Source organism: Berkeleyomyces rouxiae, assembly GCF_048999995.1.
Source record: "Berkeleyomyces rouxiae strain 22BRR77 chromosome Unknown BrBRR77_ptg000003l, whole genome shotgun sequence".
NCBI classification, from domain to species: Eukaryota; Fungi; Ascomycota; class Sordariomycetes; order Microascales; family Ceratocystidaceae; genus Berkeleyomyces; species Berkeleyomyces rouxiae.
In genome coordinates this window covers 263362-277126 of record NW_027396493.1, presented here as the reverse complement: position 1 = coordinate 277126, position 13765 = coordinate 263362, and the positions used below count along the sequence as shown (strand labels likewise).

The 13765-nt window shown below is 49.1% G+C and overlaps 3 protein-coding genes across 3 annotated transcripts; 2 read left to right on the top strand and 1 right to left on the bottom strand.

Annotated features, from left to right (window-relative positions):
- Positions 1 to 3714: 3714 nt before the first annotated feature.
- BROUX77_003237 (uncharacterized protein) lies at positions 3715 to 4308 on the bottom strand (the record flags this gene model as incomplete). The annotated part of the gene is made up of 1 exon (XM_073747866.1): positions 3715 to 4308. One exon carries the CDS (start codon positions 4306 to 4308, stop codon positions 3715 to 3717), a length of 594 nt encoding a protein of 197 aa, XP_073605662.1.
- A 3845-nt stretch (positions 4309 to 8153) lies between these two features.
- On the top strand, positions 8154 to 8747 carry BROUX77_003236 (uncharacterized protein; the record flags this gene model as incomplete). Its single annotated transcript, XM_073747865.1, has 1 exon — positions 8154 to 8747. One exon carries the CDS (start codon positions 8154 to 8156, stop codon positions 8745 to 8747), a length of 594 nt encoding a protein of 197 aa, XP_073605661.1.
- A 2364-nt stretch (positions 8748 to 11111) lies between these two features.
- On the top strand, positions 11112 to 12026 carry BROUX77_003235 (uncharacterized protein; the record flags this gene model as incomplete). Its single annotated transcript, XM_073747864.1, has 1 exon — positions 11112 to 12026. The coding sequence occupies one exon, from the start codon at positions 11112 to 11114 to the stop codon at positions 12024 to 12026; it is 915 nt and encodes a 304-aa protein (XP_073605660.1).
- Between the last annotated feature and the right edge of the window lie 1739 nt (positions 12027 to 13765).

Here is a 13765-nt window from a genome sequence, read left to right as displayed (position 1 = left end):
GAAGCATAAATGTCGAAGTATATTATGCCCGAAAGGGTAACCGCCCCGCTATATGGGATACCATCGGAATAACTATAACCCATGTGGGGCACATGCGCCACATGCATGGGGATAGGTATAGATGTCAAACTATCGCTGTAGGGATCACTAACTACAAAGAGGCCAAGTTACCCAGTTAGCATAGTTACACAAGGAGGGCCAAGTAAAGCCCAGTGTACATGATGGAAGATAGAAGCCACACTAAGTAAGCAAGTCCCAAGACTAAAGACACCCTACGATGGCTCGACGTGCGATGGTCACGCAACCTATCCTTCGTGCCACATATTCGCGACGTCGCCCAGAGAACGGTACCCACCACCCGCGGCATTCAGATTCTGTCTGGTTGCTGGAAGGGGGCCCCGGTGAAAGGCGCCCTCACGGTAGTCCGCTATTGTGTGGTGAACAAGCTCGCCTACGCCGCCACCGTCTGGTAGAACTACGGAGCCGGGTCAACAAGACAACCCCGTGGGCTAAAGGAGGTCGCAACACTCCTGGATCGCACAGTTCGCAGAGGCCTTCATGCGCCTCTCCCGTTGTATTGCACAATCCCATGCGCAATATACAACCTAACGTCCGATTTCCCACCGGTGAGCTTCATCCTTGACAATCGCCTTAGTTCAGCCGGACTCAGGGCCACTCTCGCGCCACCGAACCACCCGCTGGGAACGGTAGCCACTAACTGGGGCAGAGTAGGGAGGCTCAAGATGCTGCTCCCGCATAATCTGGCTACGAACTTCCCGGCCTCTTTCAAGGACGTGCCCCCATCATCTCGCCCCTATTTGCAGGGTGATAAGAAGCCTGCAGCTGCGGCGCACCTGACGATGATACGCTACTCTCCCCCCTCGAACCTCTAGATCTACACAGATGGATCCAAGCTGAGAGAGGATCGGGTCGGTGCTGGGTGGGCGATCATTCGGGACGGAACAGTCCTGGACACGGGCAACTACTCAGTCCCTTTCCACGTCGGGGTCCACGGCGCCGAGGTGATGGCCATTGCAAAAGCTCTCGAAGAAGTAGACTCGTGGGTGAAACTACAGTACCGCAAGATCTGGTATGCTCCGACAACTTCGCTGCGGTGTACGGTCTCACGACCTGGGGCGCGAAGCTCGGCACCTCTGAAGAGCTCCTCCGGAAGGCCTAAACGATTTGTGCCGACTGGATTGGCCAAAGCCCTAACCACCCGAGTCCAAGACCGTGGCCAGATGGCGCTCGCGCTGTGGAAGCAATCTGGGTCCCAGGACACTCCGACGTCTGGGTTAATGAGCTTGCGGATCGATAGGCTAAGAGAGGTGCCGAGAGAGCTTACATGCTCGAAGGGGTGTCCCTTCCCTGGGCGCGCAGTAATTTCCGCGCTCGCATCACCACTGAGTTTCGTACCTGGTGGTCGAATGAAAGTCGTGCCAACAGACCCCACCTGAGCCGGCCTCTAGAGGCTCCTAAGAAGGCCTGGAAAAGCCTTCTTGACGACACTGAGCGCAAGCTCGCCCGCGCTGTCCTGATAGCACTTTCTGGTCACGGAGACTACGCAGACTACCACCGCCGTTTCAATCACTTGAACGCGGTGCTAACCTGCCCCCTCTGCGACGCTGAGACCACCCCGGAGCACATCTGGACCTGCCCCCGCAACCCTCAACGGATGGCTAAAGGTTTCTTCTAGAAGCTCATAGCCACCAAGAGTGGGGCCATCTGGCTGGCATCCAAAGCAGCCAAAAGTCCTCCGGTGCTCCTAGCACACCGCCGAGCGGTAACGGGAGCAGATCCGTAGGAAGGGGACTCCCCAGTTCGCCCTCCACCCGACACTCTACAGTCTGGTCCGACCCTAACCGGGGCAGCCAACCCCCCTTTTTTATTTTGTCCAAAACTTCCTATCACTACATCGGCGGTGAAGCCGGGACTCTAGGTCTTGTTTGGTGCCACGCGGACGAAGGACAGCTTCTGCGCTGGGCAGGTGGGAGACCTCCTATCATTATACTTTGGATTGTGGGGTTTCTGTATGCATGGTTTTAGATTTTGTTTTTCGCTGTTGTTATCTATTTTCTGGTACTAGAAATAGTCGCCTGTCGTATGTCGAGAATCCCTCGCGAGTAGACAGGTTGATAGAGACTTTCAATTCAATTCAGTAGCACCACGCCTATTCCAGGCACGATGTTGGGTTGAGGTAAGGGTACAAGGGATATACATGACTGTGTGTGGTATATGTGACTTAGGAGACCCACTACGATGCATGACATGGGAAGAGTGTAAAGGGGATGGAAGGTGCGAGGATAGATTCTTGATAAAGAAAGAGAGGACAACGATTTCCGAAACTATACGCCCCCATATCACAAAACGCGATTTATATGGCCACAGGCAAGCCCCAGGTGATGATCCGCGCAATAAATATGTACATGCGTCCTACCCGAGAGAGTAATAGGCCTACTAGGTTCATCTCAAAGAAATTTCAATGTCGCGGATGAACAAGCGCATCTTCGGTCGAAATGACGGAGGTAGTTGTGCCACGGGTCCACCGTATGCGACGGGTCAGTGGCAGGGGTTGCCAGAGGCTGGCTCGGCACGTGTCTCAACCCCATGTGGTCACGTGATGCCATCTAAGTAACATATATAAGCCACCTAGCGACCTGTAGGACCATCACTTATGAATATAGGCAACAATCCCACGTCCTACAGTATAAATACATACTGCGTTCCCAACGGAGGCGCTTATTCAGCCGATCGAATTGGACTGTCCGCGGTCTTTTTAGACACATTTTTTGGTATGGCATGATTAGGGTTGGCTCTACGTGGCCAAGGTTTGTGTGTCTGGGTTGCTGAAACCCTGCCGAGCAGGGGCTATATCCATCCAGGGGCCATTACCGTTTTGGGAAGTTGTACTTTCATGATCGTTGCACAGACATAAAAATGCACCTGCATGTGCGATCACTGGGGCGAGGTTCCGAAATGAATGTGTGGGTGCGTATGTATCAACTTGACTTGTGTTGAAGGACGCGACAGTCAAGAGTGACCCCAACAAGGGCTGTATTTCTGATCGGCTTCGCCGCTCAATTGATGCTTGTGAAAGAGATTCCAGAAGCTTTGTAGACAGTCACGGCACATCGGGGATTTGTCGGTCCCGCTGATATGTTGTTCCTGGCTTGAGAGAGTCATGTGACCCGGGATGCTGCCAACGATGTCCATGTACTCATATTTGTAGAGCCGAACACATGCTGGTAGTTGTGAGGCTAGGGGATGGTTAGAGTTACTGATAAAAAAAGGACGAGATATCACCCAAGTGCGAAGTAGGTCAAAGAAAACTAGTGATAAAGAATGAACATTGATATGGTAGTGACTGTTACGGGCTTGCGAGTATAGTGAGTAATCAGGAACCAAGGAAGAAGACACCTCCTGAAAGTCAGAAACACCGTAGCGTGCATGTTGCTACCCAATTGCGAAATGGTTCAAACAAATCAGTGATATAGAAAGTATATTGATGCGGTAGTGATAGTTACGGGCTTGCGAGTGTCGTGAATAATGAAGAATCTAGGGAGAAGACACACCCCGCAGCCACAAACAAAGTAGTATCCAAGATGGTAGCCAATTCTGTTTGTCGGGCTCCTTGTTCCTCCCGAGGTCTCAGCCTGCTCGGGGGGGGGGGGGTTCCTCAAATCGCTATATATCTATGAAGGCTTCTGAGCCTATTTACTCAATCTGGGGCTGCCACTTTTCAAAGTTAACACGCAGCCATCTACCAAAAGCTCCATCCTTGCCGTAAGTAAACGATTTGATGTAGAGGTCCTGGGTCTCCTCAAAATCGCTGCAGATGTCAATGGCATCAGAGCCAAACCGAGTGCTTCGGAGGGAGCTCCAGCGCCAGCTGGTCTCGTCTTCTTCGGGACGGGAGATTGTGTTTGCGGAAATGAAGTCTGCACTCACGTCTTCACCCTCCCACTCCCAAATCGAGTCAAGGATATCGTTGACCGACTTGTATGCAATGTTATCGTACTGGATGTGTCTCACTTCACCAGCATCAGACTCCGTGTGGTGCTCCCAGATGGATAGTATAGCTTCGGTATCTTTGACATTGCTTTCGGTGTTGTCCAGGTTGTTAATTTGAATGGTCTTATCGGACCAATCGCATTTGAGCTCAGCATCGAAATCATCTGGACCGAGGACCCGGAGCCAGCCGTCTGACTGTACATGAACAGTAAGGTCCAGGCCATGGATAGTACGCACCCAGCCGGCTATAGCCTGAGTGGAAAAAAGGGCAGCAGCTAGAATGCGGAGAGAAACCATTTTGAGGGAGTAAAAGATGAGTAATGAAGGATAGTAAAAGATAGTAGTGGTGAATGGGAAGGAGGAATGAGTGTAAGAGTGGTAAGGAAGGAGAGCTGTTCCAATGAGTGGATGAGATTCCAGTTTCGACTGATAGTGTCAAGGCTGGACCTTTGATGGTATATATAGAAGAAGACACATGCAGTGGTTGATTGTGATGATGTATGACCTCGTATGTAGTCCGAAGTGTCTTTGCATCAAGTTCTCATGCTCGGCATCTCGTTTTGGTGTGGTTTACCTAATGGGCATTGGTTGTATTGTTGTGACAAATGATATGAAGACATCTCAACAATGCGCAGGTTGTTGCGTACAGAGGAATCAGGACGTCTTGGTACTTAATTCACGACGATTATTTCCTTGTCTGCACAACACCAAGTTGAAGATGCCTTCTGTCGACACTCCTGTTATCGGTGAGTGAGAATGTTTGTAGATAAACGGGCTTCTCTTGCACAGACTACCAAGCACGTCTTTTTAACAGGGGTTCAATACCTAGGCTTCGTGGGCAGGGTAACTTACAAATGCACCATGTACACTAGTTACTCGTAAAATCAAGACCCGCGGCTGTAACTTGATCCGTGCGCAAAAATCATACAGGGTGTGAAATTGTCGAGTGTTACCCGGATAAGCGAGGTTCTTTAAGCGCACGCTTGAAAAAAATACGGTTTTTACACATGGCTTTGAGGAAAACAAGACTCTTAGTCTACAGTTGGTGAAGTTGATTTTGAGGTACAAATACCCAGTTGAGGTTGTGAAAGACCGCATTTTGTGCTCTACTTGCAGAATAGCCTTTGTTAGCTACTTACATTATACTTGGGAAAAATGAGCTTCAACTATCTTGAGTCTGGTGAAGTCTATTTACTCTCATGGAAGCCAAAATTACTTGTGTGAACAGCTTGAAGGTCCAGGCACTATGGCTTGTGAGCCAAATTTTACAATTCTAGGCCTATGTCCCTAACAGCGTATATGTTTACGTGAATTATTATGAGCCTCACGCACAAACCCAGTTATCTTCGGGTTCCTTTGGTGGAAGTAGTATTTTTTTGGGTTCATCTCCGGAAACTCTTTTCCATGGCTGGAAGCCTCAATGTTCATGATTACTGAAGGCCAGTGTCCATCCCAACTAGATTTCTGGAGTGCCCTTGGGAGGACACCATTTATGCTTGTCAAACATACTTTGACGTTACCCTAGTATTCAATTGGGGTTTTACTTGCGGCTGAATACCTCATCCGCATGTCATCTAAGTTACAAGACGGTACTTCAAGGGTTTGGTGTATTCAAAATGCATATAGTCTATTATAGTTATTCTGGAAGGTTAGTCGCGCTTGACTGGGTATCTCTTATAGCTGTTACGGCTTCCCGAAAGATTCGCAACACGATAAAACGAGAATGTAGAGATTGACTCTCGGACTTGATGTTATATTCAGACATGGGATCGGGTTGATCAAACATGCCACAAGGCCAAAAATTCGAGTGAGTGTCAATTTATTAGTAATGTCTACTCACCGCCAGTACTTTCTTGATTACTTGTTGCCGCACCTTGGGTTCGAGAATAATAACTGAGCAGGTTCAGTCACTACCGGCACTGGGTAGGGTCATGTTTGCATAACGTACGCATTAGTAAGGGGGTGGGGTAATGCTTTGTTACCATCAAGTACCGAAGGATCCATTTGTAGTCTGCTCATTAGAAGATGTTCTATGTTTCCAATTTCTCATTGTATTGAGGCGTGGGGAAGATGATGTTCCAAAGCAGAAGACTCCTACAGAAAGACGGGCAAGGCATGGACTTTTAGTGTCCACGAACACAGTATAATAACCAAAATATGTGAGAAAGTCGAAGGCGGTTCCAGGAGCCTAGCACATGCTAGAAGTTCGGCGGGTAGCGACAACAGTTATGCTACCATTCGTGTGGCTTAATAACATGCTAACTGAGCTTTCCTGGCTCGGGACAAGTTCACAATGTTGTGCTATATAGGTCAATGACCACTGTCATTAAGGTCAACAGGACGTGAACAGGATCTCTATGTCTTGGGTGAGATGATAACTATAAATGTTAGATCATTAGTGAATCAGAGGACGGATTTTGATGAGCAGACTACAAATGGATCCTTCGGTACTTGATGGTAACAAAGCATTACCCCACCCCCTTACTAATGCGTACGTTATGCAAACATGACCCTACCCAGTGCCGGTAGTGACTGAACCTGCTCAGTTATTATTCTCGAACCCAAGGTGCGGCAACAAGTAATCAAGAAAGTACTGGCGGTGAGTAGACATTACTAATAAATTGACACTCACTCGAATTTTTGGCCTTGTGGCATGTTTGATCAACCCGATCCCATGTCTGAATATAACATCAAGTCCGAGAGTCAATCTCTACATTCTCGTTTTATCGTGTTGCGAATCTTTCGGGAAGCCGTAACAGCTATAAGAGATACCCAGTCAAGCGCGACTAACCTTCCAGAATAACTATAATAGACTATATGCATTTTGAATACACCAAACCCTTGAAGTACCGTCTTGTAACTTAGATGACATGCGGATGAGGTATTCAGCCGCAAGTAAAACCCCAATTGAATACTAGGGTAACGTCAAAGTATGTTTGACAAGCATAAATGGTGTCCTCCCAAGGGCACTCCAGAAATCTAGTTGGGATGGACACTGGCCTTCAGTAATCATGAACATTGAGGCTTCCAGCCATGGAAAAGAGTTTCCGGAGATGAACCCAAAAAAATACTACTTCCACCAAAGGAACCCGAAGATAACTGGGTTTGTGCGTGAGGCTCATAATAATTCACGTAAACATATACGCTGTTAGGGACATAGGCCTAGAATTGTAAAATTTGGCTCACAAGCCATAGTGCCTGGACCTTCAAGCTGTTCACACAAGTAATTTTGGCTTCCATGAGAGTAAATAGACTTCACCAGACTCAAGATAGTTGAAGCTCATTTTTCCCAAGTATAATGTAAGTAGCTAACAAAGGCTATTCTGCAAGTAGAGCACAAAATGCGGTCTTTCACAACCTCAACTGGGTATTTGTACCTCAAAATCAACTTCACCAACTGTAGACTAAGAGTCTTGTTTTCCTCAAAGCCATGTGTAAAAACCGTATTTTTTTCAAGCGTGCGCTTAAAGAACCTCGCTTATCCGGGTAACACTCGACAATTTCACACCCTGTATGATTTTTGCGCACGGATCAAGTTACAGCCGCGGGTCTTGATTTTACGAGTAACTAGTGTACATGGTGCATTTGTAAGTTACCCTGCCCACGAAGCCTAGGTATTGAACCCCTGTTAAAAAGACGTGCTTGGTAGTCTGTGCAAGAGAAGCCCGTTTATCTACAAACATTCTCACTCACCGATAACAGGAGTGTCGACAGAAGGCATCTTCAACTTGGTGTTGTGCAGACAAGGAAATAATCGTCGTGAATTAAGTACCAAGACGTCCTGATTCCTCTGTACGCAACAACCTGCGCATTGTTGAGATGTCTTCATATCATTTGTCACAACAATACAACCAATGCCCATTAGGTAAACCACACCAAAACGAGATGCCGAGCATGAGAACTTGATGCAAAGACACTTCGGACTACATACGAGGTCATACATCATCACAATCAACCACTGCATGTGTCTTCTTCTATATATACCATCAAAGGTCCAGCCTTGACACTATCAGTCGAAACTGGAATCTCATCCACTCATTGGAACAGCTCTCCTTCCTTACCACTCTTACACTCATTCCTCCTTCCCATTCACCACTACTATCTTTTACTATCCTTCATTACTCATCTTTTACTCCCTCAAAATGGTTTCTCTCCGCATTCTAGCTGCTGCCCTTTTTTCCACTCAGGCTATAGCCGGCTGGGTGCGTACTATCCATGGCCTGGACCTTACTGTTCATGTACAGTCAGACGGCTGGCTCCGGGTCCTCGGTCCAGATGATTTCGATGCTGAGCTCAAATGCGATTGGTCCGATAAGACCATTCAAATTAACAACCTGGACAACACCGAAAGCAATGTCAAAGATACCGAAGCTATACTATCCATCTGGGAGCACCACACGGAGTCTGATGCTGGTGAAGTGAGACACATCCAGTACGATAACATTGCATACAAGTCGGTCAACGATATCCTTGACTCGATTTGGGAGTGGGAGGGTGAAGACGTGAGTGCAGACTTCATTTCCGCAAACACAATCTCCCGTCCCGAAGAAGACGAGACCAGCTGGCGCTGGAGCTCCCTCCGAAGCACTCGGTTTGGCTCTGATGCCATTGACATCTGCAGCGATTTTGAGGAGACCCAGGACCTCTACATCAAATCGTTTACTTACGGCAAGGATGGAGCTTTTGGTAGATGGCTGCGTGTTAACTTTGAAAAGTGGCAGCCCCAGATTGAGTAAATAGGCTCAGAAGCCTTCATAGATATATAGCGATTTGAGGAACCCCCCCCCCCCCGAGCAGGCTGAGACCTCGGGAGGAACAAGGAGCCCGACAAACAGAATTGGCTACCATCTTGGATACTACTTTGTTTGTGGCTGCGGGGTGTGTCTTCTCCCTAGATTCTTCATTATTCACGACACTCGCAAGCCCGTAACTATCACTACCGCATCAATATACTTTCTATATCACTGATTTGTTTGAACCATTTCGCAATTGGGTAGCAACATGCACGCTACGGTGTTTCTGACTTTCAGGAGGTGTCTTCTTCCTTGGTTCCTGATTACTCACTATACTCGCAAGCCCGTAACAGTCACTACCATATCAATGTTCATTCTTTATCACTAGTTTTCTTTGACCTACTTCGCACTTGGGTGATATCTCGTCCTTTTTTTATCAGTAACTCTAACCATCCCCTAGCCTCACAACTACCAGCATGTGTTCGGCTCTACAAATATGAGTACATGGACATCGTTGGCAGCATCCCGGGTCACATGACTCTCTCAAGCCAGGAACAACATATCAGCGGGACCGACAAATCCCCGATGTGCCGTGACTGTCTACAAAGCTTCTGGAATCTCTTTCACAAGCATCAATTGAGCGGCGAAGCCGATCAGAAATACAGCCCTTGTTGGGGTCACTCTTGACTGTCGCGTCCTTCAACACAAGTCAAGTTGATACATACGCACCCACACATTCATTTCGGAACCTCGCCCCAGTGATCGCACATGCAGGTGCATTTTTATGTCTGTGCAACGATCATGAAAGTACAACGGACCCAGGGACAACTTAGCCACGGCGCATAACGCCACACCCGACGCCACAACATCCACCATGTACCACATCACAGACAACAACCATGAACCCAGCATTGCACATATTCACGATGTCTAGGGCAACTCACACCACACACTATACAAGTAGTAACCGTATTACACCCCACTTTTGCGCAAGCCCAACAACCTCTCTGGAAGCCCCTTTGCAGGACGGCGACAGAACCGTGGTGACCCCCTTGGAGAAGATGGACCTGCTGGCGAGTTGACTCCTCGATCGGGGTGACCTGACGAAGGACCTAAACCCAGGAGGCTATCACACGGCCCCTACCCGTAGGATCGACATGGATACTGAATTCGGTCAAGCAAAAGTCCGCTGAGCAGTGATAGGAGCGAAAAACTCAACTCCCGGCAGTGACGGCATATTAGTGGCCATTCTGAAAGCCCTTTGGGGCGAACTCGAGGCCTTCGTGACATCCTTATTCTTCCTGTGCTTCAGATGGGGGCATCACCCTGCACCCTTCAAACATGCCGAAATCGTGGTCATCCCCAAGCCCGACAAAGACCCTTCTCTCCCTGGCTCATGGCGTCCCATCGCCCTATTAGCGTGCCTCGGCAAAGGCCTCGAGAGGCTCATCGCCAAGAAAATCACGTTCCTAGCCCTCGAAAACTCAATTCTCCACCCACAACAATTTGGCGCCCTGCCGAAAAGAAGCGCATCTAATCTGGTGGCCTGCGTCATCCATGACATCGAAAGAAATTGGGCGGAGAGCAAGGTGAGTACCTTATTGACCATGGACGTTAAAGGCGCTTTCGACGCAGTCCTCCCCGGTCGACTCCAATGTCGGCTCCGCGAACAAGGCTGGCCCACACATTTGACAAGCTGGGTGGGTTCCTTTGTATCCGACAGAAAATGCCGGTTGCGGATGGGCTCGTTCCGATCGACAGGGAAAGACATATCGTGCGGCGTCCCACAAGGCTCTCCGGTATCCCCCATTCTGTTCATGCTGTTCCTTCAGCCTCTGATCAGCACCAAACACCAATTCAGCTACGCAGACGACGTGGCTATTCTCGCCAGCGGCCGGTCACCCTTGGAGTCTGCAGCCTCGGCTCAGTCTGCTGCCGAGAAAATGCGAAAATGGGCTCACGAGAACGGAGTAGAGTTTGCACCAAACAAGACTGAGATGCTCCACTTCACACGATCCCGCCTCCACCCCCACCCTCCGGTAATGATTGGTGGAACCACAACTTCCCCGAAGAGCTCTATGAGATGGCTTCTGGCTCGACTCTAAGCTGTCGTTCAAAAAGCACGTAGAGACATGGTCCACCAAGGGACGCAAAGCAGCCAACTTTCTGAGGTCCATCTCGAACACGCAGAGTGGCGTTGCTCCTGTCATGGCCCGACTTGCGGTCATTGCTTGTGTGATCCCTACCGCAACATATGGTGCAGAAGCGTACTGGCCAGGCCTCCACCGGACGAGCTCCAGGGGCAATCAAGTCTCCACTGGGGCTAAACACCTCGCAAGCAAAATAGAGGGCACGCTCCGAGTCGCGATGAGAGCGGTGCTGCCGGTTTGGAAGACCACGCCGTCCTCAACCCTTCATCGCGAAGCCGCAATCGCCCCCGCCTTGCTCCTCCTGGAAAACAAACGACAAAGGTTAGCCGCTAGGTGGACAAGCCTGGACTCCGCTCACCCGCTGGTAACCCGAGCCGACGCCAGCCCCGAAACTAGACTTGGCCGAACTCTTTCTCTGATCGAGCACAAGCCTCCAAGACCCAAGCTTATGCCCCCGCCCAAGACGGCACAACCGACCAAGAAGACCAAGGAAGGCTACGACTTCTCCCCGCTCCGGAAGGCAGCCGCCACCCGTGACATCCTGGTGATTCTAGACAACCAGGCCGCTCATGACTGCCTCCTCCCCGGGGCCACACCGACAGACACCAGCCAAGACCGCATCCTTGAGTTCCACTCACTTGCTAGCACTTGGCCCAACCGACACCGCTACCCTCGAGTGCAAGTGGGACAAGTCCTCCCGTTCTGGGTCCCTGGACACAAGGGCATTCCCGGCAACGAAATGGCTGACACCCTGGCAAAGGAAGGCGCGTCTCTGACTCCACCACCCGACCTAACCCCCTCCATCCCCACGTCATACAAGGACCTCGGGCTCACGGCGGCCCTGGAGGCCCCCTTTGAACTGAAAATGCCTAGAAGGACTCTTGGTTGGCTGCTCGCTGCTCGTTCCCACCACGGGGACTTCGAAGAGTACCACGAGCGCATGAACCATACTGACTTCAAAAGCACATGCCCATGCAGGAAACGAAAAGACCCCCTCCACTTCTTCTTCTGTTGGAAAGGCAAACGTCTGTCAAAGGTCTTCACCAGGAGGCCCATACACACGACAATCGACGATACCCTGACCACGAAACAGGGTGCACATGACTTCCGCAAGGGATGGACGAAAACATAGTTGGAGTACACTTTGAAAAGTGGGTGTAATACGGTTACATAGCGTTGCTCTGATCTCCGATTTACCTAACCCATGTGGAGCCTTGCGTCACATGGGAGTATAGTTGTTTCGGCAGCGCCCCACATAGTGGGGCGGCTACACTTTCGGGCAGAGTATACTACGACACTCACAACAGTGTCACCATACATTCAAATTCTTGCTCGGAGCTTACAATAAAATCCGGCACTAGCCCCATTGAATAGATGCACCCCTTCCCCCCCCCATTCGACACTGGTTACCCAACCCAGGCACACAGACGACAGCCTCGTAAAGCCCACCCTAATTATGTCACACAACAGGATATGTCATGCTCGAAGCATACTCTATTTGATTTCAAATTGTGGGCAAGAAAAGGGGGCAAATTTAGTCATGTTCTACTCTATCTGTCTCCGTCTATACTGTCGGACACCTTCCCTTGTTTATAGTTAGTCGTATGTAATACACATCCATGGTTCCCTGAGCACCTTCATCGTTGTGGGTGAGTCCTCTGTCCTATGAAAGCTACTAATGACGTTCCAGTGATGTCCTTATTCTTGCAATGTTCCCATGGCGTCCTACAGACGATCGAAGACATTCACCCGAATTTGATTGATTTGGTAGAGCCTCCATATGGGCTACCATGTCGTATTAGAGTCCAGTCTCTCAACACGGATAGTTAGTTACTTTGTCCTCTTCCGTTCCACAAGGATCCCGTTCCGGAGTGATCGATATGGAGTGCCGTTGTCCGGCGATTAATCAGCTAACGTATACAAGTCGCACGGCCATTTTTCAAAAGTTTCCTTGCCCACCCACATTCTAGGCCAAGCACCTGTGCGTCTAGCAGCCATGCATATAAACGATAGATGTTGAAGTGCGGGTTTAACAAAGGTAGGAGGTGGAGTAATAAAGCACTCAAAAATAACTTTTTCAACTCGAACCAGCGGCAGCGGGAAATGAACGTTCACGAAATGGTCTTGACAAGTTCCATGCCAAAATAAAGATTCATGTATATATAACTGCCGGTACTCCTTCAATGCCGGGATACCATGTCTGAAATAAATGCGACTGAAGCTCTTTTTGGTAAACATGGTGAGAGGAAGATATTGAGCTAGGACAATTTCGATGAATAAATCTGTACGGCTTGTCCGAGACTTCATCAGCACAAAAACTTTTCATAAATGTGCCACTATGCGTTTCTTCAAGACCAGTTCTGGATTAAATAACCAACTCTGACATATTTAGCCATCTAGCAAGCTTCCGCTTTTCACAATTCTCACAACTGCAACTGTGACGTTGCCACTCTTTCTAATTGCCATCCACAACTATCCTTCACCAAAATAGTACCCCTGAACATACTAGCTGCCGCTCTCTTTTACTCTACAACAGTTGTCGCTTAGGGCCATGATCCAAAGGACCTGAATCTACATATCTAAAGTAAAGGGAAAGGTTGGGTGAACGCCCAAGGCCCAGATAGTTTCAATGCCCTCGTCCGTTGCGACAAGTCCCACAGCACCCTCGAAGTTTCTCATATAACTACAGAACACCAAGAGCAAATTCAAGGATCATAAAGCTTTATTGGCTTTTTGGGAGGGCGCTACTCGGACTGACGCTGCCAACTTGAGGCACATCCAGTACAATTTCATTAACCACAAAACGACAAAACGTATTCTTGAAGCGATTTGGACGAACGCTGGCATCAACCTGGCAGACAAATATATTCC